General features: G+C 33.9%; 3 protein-coding genes and 1 long non-coding RNA gene across 4 annotated transcripts; 3 read left to right on the forward strand and 1 right to left on the reverse strand.

The window, feature by feature from the left end:
* The first annotated feature begins 3,128 nt into the window (after positions 1-3,128).
* On the forward strand, positions 3,129-11,304 carry LOC110702519 (CBL-interacting serine/threonine-protein kinase 23-like). Its single transcript, XM_021880271.1, has 15 exons — positions 3,129-3,843; positions 4,983-5,045; positions 5,299-5,370; positions 5,496-5,603; positions 5,746-5,826; positions 5,944-5,997; positions 6,157-6,282; positions 7,463-7,552; positions 7,639-7,758; positions 7,854-7,988; positions 8,362-8,478; positions 8,729-8,785; positions 9,137-9,211; positions 10,713-10,809; positions 10,976-11,304. The coding sequence occupies exons 1-14, from the start codon at positions 3,634-3,636 to the stop codon at positions 10,794-10,796; spliced, it is 1,392 nt and encodes a 463-aa protein (XP_021735963.1). The 5' UTR covers positions 3,129-3,633; the 3' UTR covers positions 10,797-10,809; positions 10,976-11,304.
* A 2,734-nt stretch (positions 11,305-14,038) lies between these two features.
* On the forward strand, positions 14,039-15,080 carry LOC110702607. The gene is made up of 2 exons (XR_002507514.1): positions 14,039-14,457; positions 14,859-15,080. It is a non-coding gene; the product is annotated as an uncharacterized LOC110702607 (long non-coding RNA).
* A 1,166-nt stretch (positions 15,081-16,246) lies between these two features.
* LOC110685771 lies at positions 16,247-17,056 on the reverse strand. The gene has a single exon (XM_021862642.1). It carries the CDS (start codon positions 17,054-17,056, stop codon positions 16,247-16,249), a length of 810 nt encoding a protein of 269 aa, XP_021718334.1.
* A 2,424-nt stretch (positions 17,057-19,480) lies between these two features.
* On the forward strand, positions 19,481-21,197 carry LOC110702656 (transcription termination factor MTEF1, chloroplastic-like). Its single transcript, XM_021880439.1, has one exon. It carries the CDS (start codon positions 19,967-19,969, stop codon positions 20,885-20,887), a length of 921 nt encoding a protein of 306 aa, XP_021736131.1. The 5' UTR covers positions 19,481-19,966; the 3' UTR covers positions 20,888-21,197.
* The last annotated feature ends 4,776 nt before the right edge of the window (positions 21,198-25,973 follow it).

Below are 25,973 nucleotides of genomic sequence, written 5' to 3' on the forward strand. Positions count from 1 at the left end.
CTCCCTCGGTTTCATAATGATATTCTTATTTACTTAAACTGATACAAGTTTTTATCCATCATTGTGGAACGGAGGGAGTATTCATTAGTCTAATCGACTCTTTCATTATATTTAATGTTTAATTTCACTATATATGCGAAATAAGAGAAAAAATACAAAATATGTTATGGATGTATTTTGTCCATATTGTATATATTAAAAAAAAAAAAAGTTTAATGTAGTGAAATCATCGTGCCTGAGATAGGACCTAACCTAATTTGGATTGTGTTTCATAATCTGTTACTATTACATAATATAGTATATTTTACATTACTCGAGTTGTTCTTTCTGTTTAAAAAAAGTAGGATCCACCTCCATCCATGATTCATCCATTCCCATTTTCATCTGTGAACCTATGTGACTACCATGATATCCACTTCCATTTTCATTTATGAACCTATGTGCCTACGTTTACCAAAACAAGAAAAAAGTAAACCCTAAAAATTATTCGAGTACGTATTCAGTAATATTTCTTCTATTTTCCCAATATCGTAATATGGGGATATTTCACCAATTTAAGGTGAGAAAAGATATAGAGGGACATAAAAAGACTCGGTGATGAGAGAGTTATTAGAGAGAAAATATGCACATATAAAAAATGTTGTAATATTTGTTAAACTTTCTAAACTAGCATGAGAAATTGTTACAATATTAGAGGAACGAAGAAAGTAATACAAAGTTATTAAAAAAAAAAAAAAAAAAAAAAAAAAAAAAAAAAAAAAAGCGGTCCACAGGTGAGAATTGAACATGGTGGGGACAGAAGAAGGTGAGACCTACGAACTACAACATTGGAAAAAAAATAGCAAGAATAAAAGGGAATATTTTTACAAGTCAACTTCAACTTAGAATGAATAACACCTTCCTCGGACACTACCGGAGCAAAATCTACCAACGTCACTACCGAAAACAGTCATCGACAGGAGAGTTTGGATGTCAAAATTTCCTAAACATATATGTACTTCTTCCTCTGATCTTCAGTTGAGTAATGTTTTTTGAGTTCCCTTTTGGGGCTTTGTTCAAAAAAAAAAAAAAACAGTCATCGATGTCCAAATGTAATAAATTTTAAATTATTAAATTGAATCAAATATGATGACTCTAGAAAAATTACATTTATTTAAAATATATTTTAAAAAATAACACGTAATAAAATAACAGATTATTTGACGGAGTTCCATTACTTATTTATTCCGGTTTTTTAAAATACATAAACCTTTTTTTTTTTGGGTGTGTGTTATAATAAATACTTTTAATTTTGTGGTGTTAAAATCTCTTTTTTTTTTTTTTTGACAGTTTGTGGTGTTATAAGTCAAAAAATCCTTTTTAATATCTCTCTTTCTTTCTTCACATCATTACTATACAATAAGCTATAACCTCACTATCTATTTTTACAATTTTTTTAATACTTCAACTACCCTACTCACCTCTTATTTTATACAAGTATAAGTTAATTAAATTGATTAAAACTATGTGTCGATCAAAGTATTAATGTATTGTTTGGTTGATAAATAAATTCATGAAAAGTTTGATATCTTAGGAAATGAATATATGCATACTTGTTTGGTTGACAATAATGCAGGAATTAAGACTTTTTAGGAGTTTTACATCCCACAAAATGGAGGAATTAATTTACCTAGTCCCCTCTAGGTAAGTAGAACTTTGAAAGAGAAGTAGAAATTCCTACTTCTAGCCAAACAAGTTTTGAAAATTACTAAAAAGTATAATTTCATAAGAATTGAGATTTTATAGAAATTTCTACTTCCTACATCCAACCAAACAATTTATCTTCTAATCTCGGTTTGCCAAACTCCTTTTACCACCAATTAGGCATTAAGCCTTTATCTCACACGATTAGTATTTATGCATTTTTAATTACTCTTTCTTTCTTTCATTTTTTTTTTTTACTTAAATAGTTACATATCTTTTTACACTTTTTTTTTTTTTACTTTATCCACTTCTTTTTTTATTTTATTATTTTTTTTTCACCCAATTATCAAGTCAACATTCTCTTGTCAATGGCCTAATTTATGTGCATATAAAAATTGTTATGAACATTCCAAAAATGGTGATATTATTCTATAATTTAAGTCCACATTAATATAATAAACTGACAAAGTTATACTATAATATACCCACTATTTTCTAAAAAAAATTAACCATTAGAATGGTATATCTCATTTTCAATTCCTACCTTTTTAACAGTATGACTAAACTCTTATGAATAGTGTTGAGACGATTATGCCCCTAAAAATGTTTATTTATATATTTTACCCTTTTTAAAAGTATGACTACACTTTTATGAATAGTATTACACGATTATGCCCCTAAAATATTAATTTACATATTTTCCCTTATTAATGTTAAATATATATTTTTTAATTTTTAAAAACAACGTATAGACATCTATACCCCTAAAAATATTTATTTACATATTTTTGTCTCATTAGCGCTACGAATAATGAGCTAAAACTGTAACATAAAGCCAAACCGAAAAAACTTCCCGAACATAGCTAGTGACGCTCGCATTAGCCAACCTACCCTATTAATATCAAAATATGCTTTCCATCTTTACTTTATTATATGATGATTTTATTTGATGTACTCATTTACTATTTCCATTTTCCATTCTTATTTTTTAGCAACTATATATGTGATGATTTATTGATTTACACTCATCTGATACCATCACTATTATATAAAAACTAAAATGATTCAATTGAGAATACACAGTTTTTTTGTCCTATACATATCAAAATTTTTAATCTCTCAAATCAAACGAGATATCTCAAATAATCTATATCTATATTAATCATTACGGAGTAATTAAATCTTTTATTCTTCAATCGAGATATTTCAAATGCATACTAATCTACATCAATTAATATTAAAATTTTTATCACTAAACCAGAATTTTATACTTGTATATATTTAAATTTAGGTAAAATTTTAATAAATGAAAATATGTTGACCCAGGGCAATGAGCCAATGACTAGCCTAAAAACTACAGTAGTGAATACGTCAAAAGAAAACGTAAGAGAGTATATCCCATTCCTTTCCAAAAACCCAACCAAACAGAAACAAAGAGAGAGTTCTATTATAAAAACCCAGAAAATTGTTGCCATATTCATCAATTTCACAAAAAATAATTTTTATCCAATTTAAGCTAAAATAAAGCTTAGTGAATATTGATCAACTTATTTATAACAATTGCCGACATATCCTGATATTTGTCCTTGTTTAGTGAAATTTTATTTCTTAATTTTAACCCAAATATCAATTACACCAAAAAAAACTCACATGGGTTTTAATTATTTCTTTACTTCATTATTCCATTTCCTTTTCTTTTCCTCTGAATCATAAACTCCATGAAATTATCTCTTGCAAACTTTTAATCATTGTAATCCCAAATTAATAACTTTGTCTTGATTGGAACTTTTTTGGTTAATTTTTGTGGGTAAGATGAGGGTATCAAAGAGTCAGATTTGGCAGCCTTGTAAAAAGAAGAGGTTTTTGCTGTAAAATTTACCTCAATTATAATTATATTGAATAAATAAATAATTAATAATTGTAAGAGAGAGAAAGAAGAAGGTGGTGAAAATGGCGTCGAAAGTGGCAAAGGGATCAGGGAGCGTTGGAGGGAGTAGTAATGGAGGAAGAACAAGAGTTGGGAAATATGAACTTGGAAGAACTTTAGGTGAAGGAACTTTTGCTAAGGTCAAATTTGCTAAAAATATTGAAAGTGGTGAAAATGTTGCAATCAAGATTCTTGACAAGGAGAAGGTTCTGAAGCATAAAATGATCGGTCAGGTAGTTTTTATTGCTTGTCTTTTAATCTATTTTTGATAAATTTATAGAAATAGTTGACTTTGTTGTTGGGTTGATTTGGGTTTTTGATTTATTTCTGGGTTTTTTTGGTTTTGCTGATTTTTTGAAGTATTTAATTGATTGGTTATTTCTGTGTTATTTTATGAAATGGAATTCTGTTTATTCAATCGTAAAAGTATTTGGTATGACTTATGCTTTGTATGACTATCAATTATGATTGACTGATGAATTCTTGTAGCTTCTTTCAAAAAAAAAAAAAAAAAAAGATGAATTCTTGTAGCTAACCATTTTCATGATTGAATGTTTTTTGAGGAATTTTTTTTTTTGTGAAATGACTTATTCTGGTTGAATCTATTTGATATGTAGTTCCTCATTAGTGTTGAACTTTAGTGACTTTTTGGGATTGCAATGTTGCTGAAAAGGCAACTGCTGCATCACTTTCTGGTTTCCAAGTAAAAAAAAAAAGGGGGGGGGGGGGGGGTTGGTTTGGGAGGAGGGGTTATGTTTTTAGGTTGATGGTGCCTGGTGGCGGGTTTTAAACCAGTGTTGAAATTAGCTCTCTTTAGGGTTGTAATGGCTAGGAAAGAAATCTGTTTTAGTGAAAGGGTGTGCGTCTGTTGTGAGGGGTATTGAAAGAGGGGGGGGGGGTCTTGAGTTCATAACTTTCTAGTGCTTTACTAGCATTGAAGTTCTGAGACATTTTGGGGTTGTAATGTCGTTAAAATTGCTCTGTTGTATGACATTCTGGTTTTATGTGAATGTTTTTGTACAAGATTGCTGGAAATTATTGGTTGGAGCAATGATGCTGCTGAGATAGCAACTTTGTATGGGCTGGTTTATTTGATGGCCTAAGCACATCCAAAACTATTTTCTGGAGAACTTGTTTTCCCTTTGAAGCTTTGACCCATTTATTTACAAGCTGAGAGCTTTTATACTTTTACTTGTTATAATTTGCTGGTTATACTTTGCAATTCTTGTTGATATAAGATAACTTCCCCCCTCCCCTGAAGGCTTTGTGGTTGCACCCTTGTTACTGTATTGCATAATTGAACGCTACAGAGTTTGAATCCCTCCTCTTTAGCTTTATATGTTCATGACTCATCATTGAATGTTCTTTGCAGATAAAGCGTGAGATCTCGACCATGAAGTTAATTCATCACCCAAATGTTATCCGTTTGTTTGAGGTTGGAAGCAAATTAATACCATACCATATCGTTGAGTTTTTTTTTTTTCAAATTATCTTTCAAGGGTTTTTGGTCTTATTCGCTGTAGATTCTTCAAAAGTGCTTATTGAAGAACTAGTTAATGATTGTTTAGATGTAGACTGTTTAGATTTTGCCTATAGCTTATCCTAGCTGCGATTCTTGTATACTAATGACCAATTTTTCATTTTTCTTCTCTATTTGCGATCGATTTATTTTCTAGTGGTACTTGTAGGTGATGGCTAGCAGGACAAAGATTTACATTGTTTTGGAATTTATCACTGGTGGAGAACTTTTTGACAAAATTGTAAGATGTCTATGCCTTTTACTTATTTAATGACACACTACTGGCAATTATTGTGCTCTGTCAGTCTGATTATTGAATAACTGCTTCTGTCTTTTGATTTTTAAAATTCTCATTCTTTTAATTAGGCAAGCAAGGGAAGATTGAAAGAGGATGAAGCAAGAAAATATTTCCAACAGCTGATAAATGCTGTTGATTATTGCCATAGCAGAGGCGTCTTCCACAGAGACTTGAAGGTGAGTAAATTATCTGTAATGGTGGTAGGATGCAGAGCTGTTAGCAGCTATTACTCTGTATGTGGGAACTTAGTTACAATAGTGACAACTCTACTATGTAACAACTTTGAATTTATTCTATTATTGTTCCACTTGTAAACAGCCAGAGAACCTGCTGCTGGATACAATGGGCAGTCTTAAAGTCTCGGATTTTGGTTTGAGTGCTTTAGCTCAGCAAGTTCGTGTAAGTGTGTAGTCTATTACTGTCTCCATTAGGATTATGAGAAGTGTTCCCTGCTTGTGCTTCTATATGCTTTATCAGAAGTGGACTTATGTGACTCTTTCACCATGCTTCTTTTAGGAAGATGGATTACTTCACACAACTTGTGGTACGCCAAATTATGTAGCTCCTGAGGTATGATGCTTTCTCGCAATACATATATTTTGCTAATTCTCCTCAGTCTGCAAACCAGTTCTGTCAGGATTGGTTGTAGTGTCATTATTAATGTAACTATTTGTTCCGGACTGAGGGAATATTATTTTACTGCTATTTTTATGTCTTAATCTTTTGTAGGTTATCAACAACAAAGGCTACGATGGAGCTAAGGCTGATTTGTGGTCGTGTGGAGTCATTCTCTTTGTTCTTATGGCAGGTTATCTGCCTTTTGAAGATGCTAACCTCATGGCATTGTATAAAAAGGTATGCTTTTGATGGACAATTTTTCAACTTTACTTTTTTATTTGATGCTCAAATAATTTAATTTCTGAATCCAGTATACTGCACGACAAAAAAAACGTTTCTTGTCCTGAAGTGATTAGAATACAACTCCCTCCAATTTTCAAGTTTTCCCATATTGAATCGGCATGTTTGCCATTGTGCAATTTTGAGTCTTAACATTTTTTATCGTGTAATTGTAAAATTATAGAATAAAAAAAAAAATTATTTTGAAAAATATAGTGAGACTGATGTAATGGGATCCTACATAACTGTGTTTTTATCATTTATAAATAGCAAATAATGCTCAAAATGAAGATAAATAGTATCAAAAGTCAAAATCAAAATGGAATAATTTTTTTTAAAAAAAAATTATTATTATTTTTTTAATAATAAAGTATTAAAGTGTCCTACTAATTGCTATAAAACGTGCTTATTTTAACCTATTTTAAATCATTGTTAATGCTACAAACCCTACAATAATTTTAATTATCAAATTTATACAACTTATATTGCTGGAAAATCATATGAAAATTGGGTTCCTATTAATTAGTGTGCCTGGTGTCAAATAAATGTGTAGTAGCTATCATATTTACTGATCAATTTACAGATTTGGGAGATATGCAGTAAATAAAGGAGCATATGGATGCTGATTATTTCTGATTGAGCTATATGTCTCAATGTTTTTGTATATAAATTGGTTTATATTTATTTTTAATCTGAATTTTTTATCATGGAACTTATTTTGGTTATATAATTTTAAATGTTTTGGTTAATTGCAACTAGTCTACATTAATACGTAGTATTGTCTGTTGAAAAAAAAAAAGATTTGTTTTTTGGTCAAGGTTTGGTTATTGTTTTCATATTTCATGTTTTAGAGTAAAGCTGGATTTGGTTTTGAAGTAGTTTTTTTCTGTAGATTTTTACAAGTGTTTCTGTGAAATTTATTTTTGTTCATATGAATTAGTGGTGAAAAATACCTCGGTAATCATTTTAGGTCTGTAGACTGTAATAGTTCATACTCTTCTTAAGTTCTTAACCATGTCAGTACATCTTGGATGTTTAACGAATTCGCTGAGAAAAATTCTCTCTTCTGTTTTCATTTTATTTATTTATGGGTTTTTCAGCTTATGCCTGTTCTATGTGCTATGTCTCATGTTTGCAGATATACAAAGCTGACTTTGCCTGTCCACCTTGGTTTTCCTCGAGTGTGAAGAAATTGATCCAACGAATTCTAGATCCTAATCCTTCAACGGTTAGTTTAACTAATTATTTTTGCTTTTATTTACTTGCTACATCTGTTGCTATTCTGATTCTTTGGTGTTTGATGGTGTCAACCAGCGAATTACAATTGCTGAAGTGATTGAACATGAGTGGTTTAAGAAAGGTTACAAACCCCCTGTTTTCGAGGAGCCTGATATTTCAGTTGATGATATTGATGCTATTTTTGACCAGTCGATGGTTAGCCTCTTGTTTCTTTCATGTTGCTCTTTAATCTTTTTGACTTTTGTATGGCTCTTCTTATGTACCTATCATTCCATGGGCTCTGTCTGCAGCTCTCTGGAAACCTTGTGGTTGAGAGACGGGAGGAACGAACTGTGGTCCCTCAACCTCCTACTGCCATGAATGCATTTGAGCTCATCTCCACATCTCAAGGTCTAAACCTAGGCTCACTCTTTGAAAAACAGATGGTAAGTCTTCCTTTTTTTAAATATATATATATATATATATATATATATATATATACATATATATATATATATATATATATATATAGAGAGAGAGAGAGAGAGAGAGAGAGAGAGCAGCTGTTGCGATACTGAGAAAATGAGGAACATATACTCGTAACAAGTGTGCATAACTTTATGTATTTGGGTGTTGATTCTTCAATAATATCCTGGTTGATGCTTTTCGTTGACTTCCCATTGCATATTGCCACCCTTAGCACTCACTTTCATTCTATATATCTTATGGAAAATGATGTTGTAGTAAGCAGTAACTTGCTGAATGGTATACTGAGTAGTAAATAAAGTTGATCTTAAATATATATGTTTTTGGTTGTAGGGGCTCGTGAAACGTGAAACAAGATTTACATCTAAAATGCCAGCTAGTGAGATTATCTCAAAGATTGAGGAGACAGCTGTGCCTTTGGGTTTCGGTGTGAAAAAGAATAACTACAAGGTAGAATGGCTTCCTCTCTCATTTTCACTCTGCAATCTGAATACACTGTTTTAATTTCCTGAATATTTGTGTACTGCCATTAGTTGCTACGTTTATTTTCTCTCGCTGTTTAATCCTTTACTTCATAGAAGCTTAGGAGTTCATCTAATGCTTAGTTCACAGTTTATTTGAGCTGTAGCTTTGACTCTTTATATCCCTCTTGTTGATTCCAAGTCACTTATGACAAAACCCCCCTTATGATGATTCTCAGATGAAACTTCAAGGAGAGAAAAGTGGACGCAAGGGTCAGCTAGCTGTTGCGACTGAGGTATCACTCTGATAGTCTCTTTGTTTTGGAAATTATAAATATTAATGTCCTTATTTTATAAATGGCATGTTCCATGCTAAATTGCTAATAAAAAAAAATTAAGTGGTTTTTAGTCCTTTGAGGAACATTTTAATTTGTTTAAAATAACACGCTTGTTCTTTGGAATATTTAATTATCCATTAAGCATTTTTAATTTAACAATTTTCCTTAATCGTTATGCTTTATGGGAACTGTTATTCAGAGTTTTAATGTTGGAACAGTAGAAGTGCCATGTTTTTTTAGAGTTATAGAACATTAATATCTAGCTATGTGTTATCACTGCATCTTAGCACTTTTATTGTCTTTGTTCAGATTTTGGAAGTGGCTCCTTCTCTATATATGGTGGAACTTCGTAAGTCTCGTGGGGACACGCTGGAGTTTCACAAGGTATGTCTGTTAAAGTATTTTTACTTTTAACTGTACTGTTAAATTGTAAGAAATTTAAATCTTTGGAAATATGAGCCTTTTTTCCCCTGATAATAAGCATGAGTCTTTTCTTATACCAACACAAATAGCAGCAACTCATAGGCGATAGCTCTATGTTCTTGGGCAGATCTCAAGTAATTGTGCACTTTTGTTGTTGACTTAGAGCAATTCTAGCAAATTGTGTGAATTGTAAGTGCTTGTTTGATAGCATTGGTAATTAATAATAATGTTTGAGTTTACATTGGAAAATGTTTGAGTGACCCTAAGGGTTGCCAACCCTTAATAATAATATATGTGCAATAAATTAGAATGAGAATTAGCGTAATATTAACGTTTCAATGTATTCTTGACCAATGAAAAATCAGCTGATCAATAGCATCACTGTATGATCAAATAGTACCATTGAACATTCAACTTGTACTATGTATGTATGTAGTGATACTATATATTCATTAAGTGGTACTTAGGGCATGTTCTCGTCAGCTTAATTTCATTTCAGCTCAGCTTAGCTGCAATCAATTCAGTTCAATTAGTTTTTAATTTTCTAATCTCATAAAATATTCATTTAAGCTCTATTCAGTTTACTTTAGTTTAGTTCAACTCCAATCTGTTTAAATTGTATCACTACATAGTCAATGGTATTATATAAGCTTTCAGTGGTATATTTAAAAGTGGTCTCACTTAATCATCTCTCTCTTCCTTTTTTTCACCCCCATGTGTTTTTCAATATTTTAGTACTACCTCTGTTTCATATTATTTGCAACAATTAAACATTTTTACTCTCTACTTTATGTTAAATCGTTGCAAATAATATGAAACAGATGCAGTATTTGTTATGCATTTGCAAATGCATATCAAACCTACTTTAGTATTTCCTCATGTAGCCTTTACCCATATATTATTATTATTTTTTTCTATTGTGTCTAGGAGGGTTTGCAACCCTTAGGGTCGCCCAAACATTTTCCGTTTACATTTATAGGAATTAACATCTTATATTACCTAGGAATTTGTTATACTTGTTTGGTTGACATAAGGGAAAGGGAATTTGCATTTCGTGTGAATTTATGTAACCAAGGGAGAGTTAGGTAATTAACTGCTCATAATATATGGAAACTCAAAATTCTTAGGAGTTAGGAAGTTGCAATTCTTCCATTTTGCAATTATCATGTTAACCAAACAAGGGATGTAGGTAATTCTTATAAATTTTATTGCCTATGTCAAAGAAGAGCAACAAAACTAGCACTAAGAATCCATATGGCACTACTATGAAAAGGACTTGACCTTATCTTCAGCATTATTAACCAACTCACAGTAGTTGCAACCATTTTTTGTTTGCTACAGTTATGTGTTTCTTCATAGTTGTGTGTGTGTGTGTGTGTGTTTTCTTTGTTTTTTTTTTTGTTTTTGGGTTTGATTTCATGCCTCGGTATCATTTGCATTGACTCTAATCTAATAATTCTAGTTTTACAAGAGCCTTTCTACTGGGCTGAAAGACATTATCTGGAAGACGGGAGAACAGATCAAGGAGGAGGAGGAAAAAAGCTAATTCCTACTTCGTGGTATTATTTTAATTATAATTATTATTTAATGTATATTAGAGTAATTTGTAGCCCTGTAGGGAATGTTAAGTCAGGGAAAACATAATTTAGCCGTTTTCCATCTTCCACAATATACTGTGGCCTTGCTTTGTCCAAATTCTGATGCCTTTTTCTTATTTTTTGACAGGCGCCGACCGCCATTCTAAATTTCATACTAAGTGAAAAGGATTATGATGTTGATGCTGGTATGAGCACAGATGATCTCATTGCTTCATTGCCTTGTAGACATAAGGGGGTAGGCTTTCTTGGGATTTTTTTTTTTTTTTTTTTTAATATATATATATATATTTTTCTGGTGTGTGGGTGGGCTAAAGTGAGTGAAGGTTGTTGTACAACAATAGAGTTGTGGAACTTGAATGTTTGAGATTGCTAACATTGCCTATAGGATCTGTATAATTTGCACATTCTCTCTTACCATAGAAAAATGAGGCCTCACAATCAAGGCATTTGACATCATTGAGTGTACATCATCCTTTCCTACTAAATTCTCTCTGCTCCTAAAAAGAATGCCTTACTTCCATTTTTCACTTGGGTTGGGTTAATGTAGAAAACAGATACTTCGTATTTCGTAAGGACATTATTATATTACTCAACATTTTTACAATGCACACGAACTAGCTCATATGAGTCCGTGATCTGTAGGTAGACGTCTTTGGGTGTCGGATTTTTCAGCTTGCATTCTACCTCTTCTGAATTTTGATAGTCCTATGAATGAACGGTAGTTGCCCTGTGGGAGTTTGCAAAAAAAAAAATAAATAAATAAATAAATAAATTACCTTTGAAGTTATGCATGGACAAATGTAAAAAATAGTGAGAGTGAAGGATAGCTCAAGTAGTTAGAGCTTCCCTCCCGGTTCCATGATATCCTAGGATCAATTCTCACCCCCCGTCCTTGTGGATCTCTAAACATAAAAAAATAAAAAATAAATAAAAAATTGTAAAAAACAGTTCGAATTAAAAAAAAATGGATGAAGTATGTACTATATATTACGGACCTTAGGGTCTTGGTGAATGTGTATAGTGTATGTGTATAATCGTCTATGAGTATAATAATTTTGTATATGAATTTTTAATCATACAACATGTCATTAATGATTAATGGACGTTAACACTGCTAGTCATTAAGGCTAATAAGGTTACGTGGCAATAGGGGTGAGCAAGATCGGGTACCCAGTCAAATATCTCGGACCTGGAACTGGATCCAATCACAACCGGGTCCTGAAATTTGGAACTGGTCCCGGTTCCAATTATATCAAGTCCTATTTTTCTAGAACTGGTGGGTAACAATTCCTAACCAGATACTCGATTTCAGCGAAAATAAATTAGGAAAAAAAATTGCACCGAACACTTGTCTGAGTTGTCTCATCGCACTACCCACCACCACTTCTTCCCCCCGATTCAACTTCACCATGCCAGGCTACATCATAATGAATCCATACCAAATGAAAAAATACCCCAAAATTCTCAAAATTTCAAATCAACTCAAGTTTATCAGTGACTCATAAAAAACTCTCGCTCCCTAACCACCGACGCATAAACCGCGATGCCCAAACCCCTCCCTCGTGCCGGCAAACCCAATTTGCCCCTCACCCTATCATCTCCACCCTCTTTCCCCCTAGAACCACCATCTTAAAACCCTAAAACCCCAAAATCAAAATATTTGATTTTGGGGTTTTAAGTTTTCGATTTTCAGGTTGTTGGTGTGGGAATTCGTGGTTGTTTTCGACAATTTGGGGGGCAGTGATGAGGTTTTGGGGTGGTGCCTAGGTTCTTGGGTAAGGTGGAAAGGCAAGGAGGGGTTTTTGGGTTCGAGGCGGAGGGAGGAGGGAATTCGGCTAAGGTGGTGATGGGGGAATTTGGCTATGGTGGTGGTTGGGTTTTCGGTAAGGTGGTTGTTGGTCGGGGTTGCCGCAAGAAGGGGAGGGGTGTATGGTCGCTAGCTAGCCGAGAAGTAGACTAGGCACTGGCAGCCAAGGTGGGGGTTGGGGTTGGGCTGGCGGTGGCTAAGTTGGTGGTGTTATTTTTAAAATAATTTTTCTAAAGTTAATTAATTAAATAAATAATATTAATAAGAACTAATTACAAGTTGCCATGTGGCACAATTAACGTTAATGACTATCTCAGTTAACAAAAATGGCATGTTGTGACATTTTCATAAAACTGAATGGTATTCCATCTATAATATATTACTTCCTCTACTTTCCTTTGTATTGTACTTCCTCCGTTTTATTAATATTGCAACAATGAACTTTTTGCATTATTCATCACTCTTGTTTGACCATATAATATGAGTTATACGTTAAGCAAAATATAGTCAAGTGGGATCTTGTTGGATTCGTCTCATAAAATACTTTCACAATATCAACTTTTTATAATTTTTACTCTTACACAATTATAGATATTTAGCATATAAAAGGTGTTTCGGGATGAGTAATTTCCTCCTTGTTGCAATATTAATAGAACGGAGGAAGTATTACTTGTTCTATTTTTTTAAGAAAATTTTAACAATATTTTACTATTTTAGTATTTTCCCCATTAATTTAACTCTTATATTATATTTTAATATATTTATTTTTTTATATTCTCTTTTCTCCCCTTGTACTCACCTTTACTTTTTAAGATTTTTTTTTATTCTTCAACCGAACTCACTTCCATCATAAAATTATACTTTTTCCTATTATCTTAAAACTTCGTGTTCGGGGAAATGGAACAAGTAATAACATATTTAGCTAGTTTAGGTCTCATGCCATGTGTGCACTATAATTTTCATAATTATCCTCGTTACTAAATTTTATGAAGTATATAGTGACAAAATTGCATTACAAATTCAACAATAATCGTACACCATTATTTTTATACTTATACCAATGGCAAGGTTAAAATGATAATAATATTTTAGGTAAGAGTATTAATTCAGTATTTACTAATCTTTGTTCATTTTTGCAAAGAAAATAAATAAAATAAAATATTTGAAGATGTGTAAAAATATTCCAGTTTGTTAAGTGTATATGGAAAAAAAATATTACTGTCCAATTGGAAAGAATATATTATATGTTCTAAATTATTTTCTTCATATTTTACAAAAAAGATAATGGAGAAAAACTTTTTAATCATAAAATGACACATGTAAATCCTAGTTTCACTTTTAATACACTAGGTGAATAAAGAAGAATGACACCGCCTTAAGGCCACCAATTCTTTAAAACCGGTGGGGAAAATATGGGGAAAAATGGGCGGGTTTTTAAGGAGAGGTTTTTTCCACCGGTTCAAACTGAACCGGTGGAGAAAACCATTATTCCCACCGGTTTGAACCGAATCGGTGACATTTCCTATTTAAAAAAAAAACCCTCATATACTCCTAATCTCCTCTCCTCTCTCTCCTTCTCTCTCTAGATCTACTGCCCTTTCATCTCACCACCACCAAGTCTACCACCGCCGTCTCTGTCCTCTCTCCCCTCGCTTTGCTCTTCTCTCTCTTTCTCTTTTGTCTTCCCGATTCTCGTCCCCCTCCCTTTCGTTTCCACCACTTCGAACACCACCGAAGATCACCACCAAGACCAACATCCAAGACCACCATGAAGACCACGAACAACACCGACTTTAATCGAGGTGGGTTTAATTTTTCTGGGTTTGATTTTGGGTTTAATTAATTGATTTTTCTGGGTACATGCATGTGTTTTTTGGGGGTTATTTTATTTTGAGTTTTCAGGGTTTTTTTCTGGGTTTAGTTAACCAAGTTTTGGGTTTAATTAATTGATTTAAATCGGTTTTTGGATTTTAATTTAATTTTTCTGGGTTTCATTAATCGATTTAAATTGATTTTCGGATTTTAATTTGATTTTTCTGGGTTAATTTTCGGTTAAAATAATCGTTTTTTTTTTTCGGTTAATGCATGCGTTTTTGGGGTTTCTTTTAAAAAAATTTATTTTCATTTTTCTGGTTTTTTAGGTTTTTTTTTGGGGATTTCTAGGTTCGTCAGTTTTATTAATTTTTTGTTTTAATTGATGCAGGTATATTTCAAGAACAGGAATATGAATCGAAGAATCAAGATGTTGTATGGGGTTTTTTCATTTTGATATTGTAATTTTTTTTTTTGATTTATATTGTATTTTTTTTTATTATACCGTTGTAATTGTTCGATTATATTGATTTGTAATGTAATTTTATTTTTGATTAATGTTGTAATTAATCGATTATAATGATTGAAATAGTTTGATTTATATTTTGATGTTGAAATTTTTTTTTGGTTAATTGCATGGTCGATTATATTTAAAGTGAAAAGACAAAACAAAAAAAAAAAATTGTATACATGTTATTGCCACCGGTTAACCGGTGGCATTTATGTTACATATTTTTAAAAAAATTGGCGGTTTGCAACATTGCCACCGGTTAACCGGTGACAATACTTGTTTTTGCCACCGGTTTTAAACTGATGGCTTTTTTAGTGGAGTATTGTCCCCCCCCCCCCAAACTCAGCGGTTCAAAACCGGTGGGTTATGGGGAGTTTGAACCGATGCCTATTAATAAAAGGGTATTTAATTGTGAAACATAAAAATTTCTTAGTCATAACTAAAAAGACACGGAGGCAATATAATAATTATTGATTTGAAAATATAATATAGAAAAAATTATGTTAAGGAATAATATTTTGGTGATATATTTAGATATTTGCTATAATATAAATGGCGTGAATCATTTTTATTGTTTGAAAAATATATGGCGTTCAAATAGGAAGATTTAATTATAATTATACATGGTAAATATATTTTGAAGGAGATTTGATGAATAGAAAAAAAAAAAAAAAAAAAAAAAAAAAAAAAAAAAGGGTGATTTTGGAGGGAAAACACAAAACCAGGAAGTGACACGTGTCACTCTTAATGTTTGTTTTAGTATTAGAGCATAAGCATTGGTGAGGTTACTCACCATTATCCACCTCACTTTCAACTATCTTTTTTATATATTTTTTTTCCAAATCATCTTCCACCTCACCTTCCACTATCATAAGCTACTAGTGTGAGTCACCTTATTTATTTATCTACAATGGTGAGGTTACTCACCATTCTCTCTCCTAACTACCCCATCATTTTCTCTTTCTCACTCTTGTTTTATTTTATATTTTTTAAAACATGTTTTAATCTCTATTATTTATTTGTAATTTTTGAACTTACATAATTAATTAAAAAAAGTTAGACATTCTTTAGTGCAATATTAATAGTCATTATAAATAGTACAATATTAATAATCACTTATGTATGTAAATTGAAACAATTTTTTTTTCTAATTTTTGAAATAAAAAGTACAAAAATAATACAATATATAAATAACATAGTTTATTTAGCAAAGACATCCATTAAAATTTAAAATACAATATTCATTAACAGCGACTTTTGTCATCTCTTCATTCGTTGCCGAAACGTCCCCATATATGTTCAACCAAGTCATTCTTTAGTGCAATATGGGTCTCCCTATCACGAACATTATTTCTATTTTCCATATAACCATTTAGATTGAGCCTATCCAATCGTCCACTTCTCACAGTAAATGGTTGGTTGTTGTTACTAGTTGATGATTCAGCTACATTTTGGGGTTGGTCATTGATAAATTCAGTTGCATCATAATGCAAATATCCATCTCGCTCATCTTCAACAATCATATTGTGCATGATAATACAAGCCATTACAATTTTCCATAAAATTTCGGTCGACCATGCTAGACTTGGTTGACATATTATTGCAAATCGAGCTTGTAACACTCCAAAGGCACGTTCAACGTCCTTTCGATAACTCTCTTGCTTCTTGGTAAATAATTTGTGCTTACCAGTTTGTGGATGTTTGATTGCTGGGATAAATGTTGCCCATTTCGGATAGATACCGTCTGTAAGATAGTAACCCATATTGTATGTATTTCCGTTGACATTGAAGGTAACCTCTGGAGCTTTTCCCTCACATATATCAGAGAACACCGGTGACCGTTGGAGGACATTTATATCATTACAAGAACCCGGGGTTCCAAAAAAAGCGTGCCATATCCACAAGTCTTGCGAAGCAACAACCTCCAAGATCACCGTTGCTATTTTACTTCTACCTTGATACATTCCTTTCCATGCACGCGGACAATTTTTCCACTCCCAATGCATGCAATCAATGCTGCCCATCATACCAGGAAATCCACGAGCATAACTTTCACGGAGGAGCCGTTCAGTATCCATAATTAGGATTATTTTTGGATTATTTTGAGAGGAACCACTTCCGTAATTAGGATTATTAAGATCCATAATCACAGATTATTTTTATAATGAAAAAAAGAAGAGTGAAATTTTAAGGGTGAGAAACTATATCAATATTAGGCTCTATTTATAGATAAAATTATAATTATACCGTTGGTGAAATTATTTTTTGGAAATATGTTTAAATGAAGTGAGAAACTACCGTTGGAGCATTATAGCAATACTAACTGTTAAAAATAAAAATAGTCGTTGCATTCTATAGCAAACATCAAACACAAATAGCAAACATCAAACACAACTTGCAATATTCATGACAAGTGTCATGTGATAATTGGACCTAAAAAAAATCAGATTCTTTGGTTTAGAAAGTCAGCAACTCACGCTCATACTCAGTGCCGCTTCAGATGTTGCTACCTCATACTGTGAGTAAGTAATGAGTCAGATATTTCAATGGTAAGCTAACTCAAAAAAAGTGAGAGATAGTTCTGAGGAGGGTACTGACTCACCGTTGTACATGTTCTTATGTTATTAATGATTAGTTTATAATTTTTTTAGGAAAAATTGATTCTAATAATCCCACCTTTTGCTAGTTGACTATTAATAATCTTACCTTTGGATTATTATTTAATAATCCCACCTTTGTAGGGGATCTTCTTCTATTGGTCCCTTATTACATTAGGTAAAAAAGAAATTAAAAAAAATTCAGTAACACATGTCACTAAATAATTGGTAAAAAAATAAAAAAAACATTTTAAATAAAATTCTAATCAAAATGATTAAAAAAAAGAAAAAAGAATGTTCAGCCAAACCCCAACGACTACCTTGACCACCAAACTCCGACAGCCCCTCCTCCCCATCCCCATCGCTGGAACACCCAACCCCACCGCCGGAACCCACAACCCCACCGCCTGAACACCGGAACCCCTATTCCCACCCCCACGTAGCAAACCTAACCCTTAATTTCAATGAATTAAGAAAATTAAAAAAAAAAAAAATCTTCAAGATCGAGCAGAAGGGATGGCTTAGGTAGGAGTTTCGGCGGTTAGTCTCGACGGTTTTTGGCGGTGTTAGAGGACGTATTCGGCGGCTTTTGGCGTTTTTCAAGGTGGTGGTTATAGTGGTTTCGGGGTTGGGATTTAATTTGGATTGGGGTGATTTCGGAGGTGCCTTATAGCCGACTGGATGGGATTGAGGGGTTCTGGCCGGCCGTTTTCAAGGGTTTAGGGTGGCGGCTAGGGTGAGAGTTGGGGTTTCACGGTGGGTGGGGTGGCTGGTGGGTATTTTTCTTTTTTTTTTTTTTAGTTTTTTTATTTTTTTTTTATTTTCAACCAATTATAAAATGACACGTGGCATGGGATTATTAAATAATAAACCAAAGGTAGGATTATTAAATAATAAACCAAATGTGGGATTATTAGATAATAAACCGTCAAAAGGTGAGAATATTAGAATCAATTTTTGCTTTTTTTTAAAGAAAAACTTTTGTATATACCTGTTTTACACAAATATTAGTGTACATCGAGTAGTATAAAGGTAACTTTTAGCTAATTTTAGGATAATTTTTTGCCTTTTTTTGGGTAACTTTAAACATAAAACAATTTTTATATACATAGACAACAAGAAAAGTTTATAAAGATAATTTAATTACGTTCAACCACTAATAATTGATTTTTAATCATTTAAAATGTGATTCTTTACTAATAAAGCGTAGATAAATTTTATTTGTATTGAGTTACTTTTATGCATATTGAGGTAACTTTTATTCATTTCGGGGGTAACGTTTGCTCATTTTAGGGTAACTTTATAACGGATGTACAATATATTATTGTACATCTGATTTTTTAAAGTTTGTCATATTTAAATATAAAAATATACATCTAATTACAAAATAAGATGAAAGTATTGCATAGTTTTAAATAGAAGAATAATATTTTTGTTGAATATGTAAAAATGAAATATAATGACCAAATAGAAAGTGAAATGCTATGCATAATATTTAATATTCACTAAAAAGCTTATAAAAAAAACTTTCGGCATTAATATTTTTAATCAGAAGATGACATGTGATTAATTTATCCATTTATAATTTTTAATCACTGTATATGTGTCATGAGACTTTGTTGCAACTCTTGCAAGTAAAAGAAATAGAGAGAAAGTAGTAAACCAAAAAAAAAAAAAAAAGAGAAGACAAATATTATAAAACTTTATATTAAAAGCTACTTTGTGTCTAATAACAGTTTGCTAATACATTACAACACATGGTTTCAATAATTCACTTAAATTTACTGTCGAACTTCTTATGTTTCGAAATAATCGCATCGCTTTTCTTTTAGACATCCGTTTAAGGACTCACTATTCTTTTTTTTTTCTACTTTCGTTTCAACCCCACTTACCATACTTTTTTTTTTATTATAATTATTATTTATCTTTTCTATAAATAATCAAATATCCCTATTAACTATACTTCATATTATGAAATTTTCTCTTTGGTCCATATGCTATAAATCCTAAAACTGTAACAACCAGTTACAATTATTATAAATTAAAAAGAGTATATAAAAAGTGAAAAAAGTTAAATGATGTCAATTTCTATGAAACAAAGGAGAGAATAAAAAAAATAATAATAATAAAAAAAAAAAAACCGAACTAAATGGTTTACTAAAATGCAAAGTTTATAAATATGCCCCACTTAGCCACATACACTTGATCTTAAAATGATCTTCCACCAACCAATAACACATCCACAAAAAAGCCATGTCACCATTTCTAAATGAAACTCAAAGATAAGAAACAACAACCACCAATGACCACCATTGTTTATTTTACATCCATTTCTTCATTCTTCGCTCCATTTTTCATCCAACCAACTTTCTTCTTCCAAATTCTATCATAATGAAAGCAATTGCATCTGCCCTTCATTCTTCTCTTTGTTTATCACCTCCATTGATCCCACCTTCAAATCCAAATTTTGATCAATTAACCCCAAAATCCAAAAGCATTCTTGTTAATAACCCACTTTACACCCAAACTCATCCCAATATCTCCCTCCAATTCAAAGAAAAAATCCTCTGCCTTGAAATCCTCGGTATCGATTCCGGTAAGGCGCTCGCTCTTAACCCGTCCCTCCACTCGACTTCTCTCGACTCGATTCATGCCATTATATTATACCTTCAATCTAAAGGGATCCAACAAAAGGACTTGCCCAAAATTTTTGGGATGTGCCCTTTGATTCTTACCTCCAACATAAAAACAGATCTCAACCCTGTTTTCAATTTTCTATCTTTTGATCTTGGAGTTCCTGATCATAACTTTCGAAAAGTGATCAATAAATGTCCAAGACTATTAGTTTCAAGTGTTAATGATCAACTGAAACCTGCTCTTTCTTATCTTAGAAGACTTGGGTTTAAAAATTTTGAGGGGTTAGCTTATAATGATCCAATCTTGTTGGTATCAAATGTTGAGAATACATTGATACCGAAACTCGAGTATTTGATTGAGTTGGGTTTTAGTAGAAAAGAAGCTGTTAGTATGGTTTTAAGGTGTCCTGCTTTGTTTACTTTTAGTATTGAGAATAATTATAATCCTAAGATTGAGTATTTTCTTGAAGAAATGAAGGATAATTTGGAGGAATTGAAGGAATTTCCGCAATATTTTGCTTTTAGTTTGGAGAAGAGGATTAAGCCGAGACATTTGGAGGTTTTAGAGAGTGGATTAAAGATTCCTTTATCAACTATGCTCAAGGCTACTGATGAAGAATTCAATGAGTTGATAGCACATGGAAAAAAGACAGAATTTTGCTCGATAGTTGGTTAAGGATTTGGGGTGGTGCTAAAGACTTCCGATTAAAACCCGTCTTTATCACAACCCTTTATGGTTCCCATACGGCCATACATCAAAAGCCTATATTTGTCACGATTTTTTTTCTTGATGTGCAAACTAGGTTAATTCTTCTTGGCCTTCCTAAATTCAAAGACCAGTGTTCGGATATTGTTATAGTTGTAATTTATTCCTTAGAAATTTACAATGTAACTTTAGATGATTGTACATAGATCATAATCCTATCTCCATTAGAAAAAAGCAACACTTAATGTTTCACCTTGTTCTTTTGTCGTTTGGGCGAAAAGTATTTTAGTTGGCAACTTGGCATGTAACATATACTACATCCGTTTCATATTATTTGCAAGAATTTAACATAAAATAGAGGGGAAAAAATATCTAATCGTTGCAAATAATATGAAATGGAGATGTGTCTACCTGACTACGACCTACCCATATGGTTTGCATTTTTTTTTTGTTTTTTAGAAAAATATGGTTTGCATTCTTTGCAACCACATTCATTTCACTAATCTCCAGGCGAGAATCTTCCCATTTCTCGTCTCATTCAATTCCCTACATAGAGAGAGCATAGTTTATAAACCTTTTAGCCAAACACCTAATAAATCATGCTAAACACTAGCAAGCAGCATAAGATTAATTTTGGTCTATTTTAAATATTTCTGAAGTTTCTGATTTGACTTAACATTCACCGAATTTTCACTTTTTTAGGGAAATTCTCTTTGGTGAACTCCAAGTTTATAAATTTTTAAGTGGTAAACATTCTTAAAATTTATTATCAATGGTAAACCCTAGTTATCTTTAATAAATCATTGGTAACACTAATGATATAATTAATTGATTCCTTAACCATGGTTAGCTCAAATAAGTTATTATTTTTTTAAAAAAAATAAAAACCCAAGCTCCTCCCAGACCCCCTAACCACCGGCGACAGCCCACTCCTTGACCGGCGTCCAGGCGCCCACCTCCCGGTCGGAGACGCCCTCCCTTCCCCACCCCGACTAACGACATAGCCTCCCCCTCCCCTACCTAAAACCACCAGAAAACCCAAACCAAAACCCCACAAATCCCCAACCCGAAACCCGTAAAAAAAACCCTCCCCCAACCACTTTGAACTTCGAATCAGGCCCTCCCCCACCCTCAAAACTTCGTCGCCTAGGGTTTTGAGGGTGGGAAAGGGGTCGGATTTGGGTTTTAACCACCAGAAACCCACCCAATTCCACCAGAAAATCGAAACCCGTTTGGGTCTGGTTTCGAAACCCAAACGGGTTTGGGTATATCTTGGTGTTTTGGGGTGGTTTTAAGGGATTGCAAACTAGGGAAGAGGGTCGACGGGGAGGTTCGCTGGTTTTTCGGGGTGGTTTGGGGTGGGTTCGTGGTCGGTAGTGGGGCGGTGAGGGAAATTGGATGTGGTGGGGTTCAATATTGAGAGTAAGAGAGGAGGTGGAGGATCGAAGGCCGGTGCACCGACGAAGGTGGAGCGGGCACTAGCGTTGGTGGGGGAGAAGTGGCTGGTGGCCACTAGCAGGAGGGGCTGGTGGTCGCCGGAGGGGCTGTTGGGCTGGTGGTAAGTTGGGTGGGGGAGGAGTTTGGTTTTTTTTTTTTTAATAAAAATATTTTTATAATAATTTAATTATTAAAAAATAAAAAAAAAACTAACTATAGTTAAGGATTTTTTTTAGTGAAATCACACTTATCCATGGTTATCGAAACGTGAGGTTTACCATTGATATTAAAATTTAAAAATGTTGACCACTTAGAAAAGTAGAAAGTTGGAGTTCACCAAAGAGAATTTCCCTTTTTATTTTTATGTTTTTTTGAACAAACACCGAATTTATACTTTGTTTAGTGGGATATTGTTAAATTTGTCTGATAAATGTGTATTTTAAAACATCAAATTTTCTTGCCTTCAAAAAAAAAATGTCTTCAAAAAATAATAGTACATCATATTTTCATACTGTATGGTCTTGAATTCACAACACTTGACTATGTGGTTGTTATTAGCGGGACTTTATTTTACTGGTATTATATTTAGTGGACCATCTGGTTTTTTGTGGGGGGCATGAGAAAGGTTTTTTTTTTTGGTAAAATAATTAAACTGATCCCTAAATACTCAAATTCGTTGATTATTATGTACAACTTTGGAGCATTATTTGTGAAATATAAAAAATTCAAAATTATATATAATAATTAACGGAGGTAATAATTAAAAAAATATACAAAATATATTTTGAAGAAGATATACGATATTGTCGATATATATACAATATAATATTATAGCGTACTTAGAATGACTTTATAACATAAATGATACGAGTAATTTAGGCAAGATGAAATAATATTTAGTGGTTTTCTTTGGGAGGGTTTTTTGGTTCCCTCTATGGTTTTCCTTTAGGAGGGTTTTTCTAGCCCCCATTGTTTTATATATATATATATAATGACAGGCAAGGGGGCCTTTCCCTTTTGATCCTTACCGACCCCAGGACTGCGACTTTCAGATGGAGCGGGTCGGGGGTTCTCACTAGGTTCGGCAATCACTATGCCTATCCTAGGTCGAGCCGATCTAGGAGCTTGAGAAAAAGGGGGAGCAAGAGGAAGACATGCGGCCGTAGAAGGGCCAGCGACCGTGTAAGATGGTGGCCGACTTCGGCCAAATTGAGCAACAGTCGCAAGAGGAGACTGTAGCTGACATTGCAAAGACGGAGATGTCCTTGCTCCAGAGGAAGGCGGGGGCAGTGAAGAAGGGAGCTCGTCCGCTCCAAGGACCGAGCTAGTAAAAAGGGCTCGGGTCACGTTCGGCTCCCGTCTAGAAGTAGAGGTGCCCCTCTGGTTTTGGCGCTCCTCAAAAGAAGTGGTCACCTCGACCACAGAACAAGCACTGCCACTTTCTGTGGCCAAGGTATTAATGGTGGTGTTTATGGCGGTGTTTGTGGTAGGGTTCTCAAGATCCGTGCTGTTCGGATCATAGGGGACCAAAGGAGTCACCAAACTGCCGTCTGGGTTACGCAGTATGTTTGTCATGCGTTTGCCTCGTACGCGCCATGTCCGCCTGGAAAGACAAAGAAGGATACACTAGTAGAAAATATCAAAAAGGCACCCCCTAATTGGCACCGGTTTAGTCCGAACCGGTGCAGAAAATGGCCTACAAAATTGGTGGGAAGGTAAACCGGAGTAAAAGGCACCGGTTCACTTCAAACCGGTGCCAAAATCATAAAGGCCACCGGTTTGAACCGGTGCCTTTGTGAACCGACCTTTTATTATTAAAAAAAACCGGCCTTATCTCTCCTTAAAACCCTAACAGCTTACCTTGCTCCTTCTCTCTCCTCTCAGTCCGCCTCTTTCACTCTCTCCTCTGCTCTCCCTTCTCGATCTCTCCTCTGCTCTCCCTTAATCTCTTCTCTTTCTCTTCGAACACCACCGCAACAACACCTTCTCGATCTCTCTGAAAGGAATAGTGTCCTTCGAACAAGTGTATTATTCAGATAGCGGGTTCAGAATTATTAGAAAGCTAATATATTCAGTAAGGTCAAGTGATCAGAATGCCTGGGTGGAGGCCGCTTCCGATCAGTAATATTAATATAATTAATATTACAGCTTAATCTTGACTGAACCCTTCGGGTCACACCCAAGCAAAATATACGAACCAACTCGACGAATTAATTCGGAAGAAATTAATTCGTCGCCCGAGTGTTAAACATTTAGACGTCGGAAATTCGAGCTTGGAGCGTCGAAACCGAGCGTATGAGAATCTCAAATGTCGAGCTAAAATTTAGGATTTGGCGAGACGGAAAAATGCATCAAGTAACAAGTAAGGCTAGGAATGCATGCCCAATAGGAGCATGCCACGTGGCAGCACACATGGCAAAATGCCACATGGCAGCACACGTTGGCAGCCGCCAAGTGGCAGCAGCCACGTTGGCAGTCGCCACATTGGCAGCCACCTAGTGGCAGCCACCAAGTGGAAGCGTGCCACGTGGCAGCGCCACGGTGGCGGCGCGCCACGGTGGCGACACATGTGGAAATGGCCGTGGACCTGGGTTGATGGGTCATGGACACGGGCCAAAATAAAATGGGCCAACCGAACCCAACTTGGGGCTCAAGGTTGGGTGACACATGGTTATTTCACATTGCATGTGAAATGCCTTGGGGACCAAGTGAGAAAGTGGTCCACACCTAACCATGTGACACTTGTTACTTGTTCCTTTGTTTATTTAACTAAGGGTTGAATTCACCAATCTTTCCATGTGAGATCCTTTTGTGAAAAGTCCCACATTGAAAGATGAGTGAAATTCACAACGCATACTTCCTTATAAATAGTCATGGAATGGCTTGAGAATTCTTTGCTTGAGTGGGAGTTAAAAAGAGCATTCCATAATTTTTGGGAAAACTCTTAAACTCATATAACACTCGGGTTTTGGTCGAACCTTGCTAACCCCAAGGTAGCGGACCTTAAAGTTGTGTTCGCCTTTTGTGGGTGGATACCGTCGGAGGCGCGACGCTTGACGTGCTCGTAGCTTTCAAATAAGAGCCCCGGCTTTTGGGCGAAGCTCGCTTCGAGGGTAAGATTCGTTATCTTTTCTTTGTGATTATTTATTTATGCTTTATGATTTTAATTATTGCGAGTGGTTCCACAGGTCGGGGTTTGTTTCCGCGGTGAGTCGGACTCACCAAACCCCAACAGCGGTATCGGAGCCCCGCTCGTTTATTTTTATAATCATGTTTTTCAAGGTTTATTTTGGCTTAATTTTCTGGTTTAAGTTGCTAATTAGATTAGTAGCTCGATTTTATTATTTTAATCCCGTTTTAATGTCGATTTTGGCCCAAAACCCAGATTTTCACCCAAGACTAGTGAATTTTGGGTGGAAAACGTGTTCTAGAAAGGTTTTTATCCCCAAGGGGTCTGTGATTTTAGCCAAATTCTGACCAGAAATGCCTTTTTCGAGGGGTTTTTCATTTTTTGACGAAAATTTTTAAGTCTTTTCTAACCTTGAAATTAATGGCATAAATTGTTGAATATATGGTTGATTATTTGCATTATTGTCTGCATTTTTATGTCCCCTTAAAG

This window comes from Chenopodium quinoa, unplaced genomic scaffold, assembly GCF_001683475.1.
Source record: "Chenopodium quinoa cultivar QQ74 unplaced genomic scaffold, ASM168347v1, whole genome shotgun sequence".
Lineage (NCBI taxonomy): Eukaryota > Viridiplantae > Streptophyta > Magnoliopsida > Caryophyllales > Amaranthaceae > Chenopodium > Chenopodium quinoa.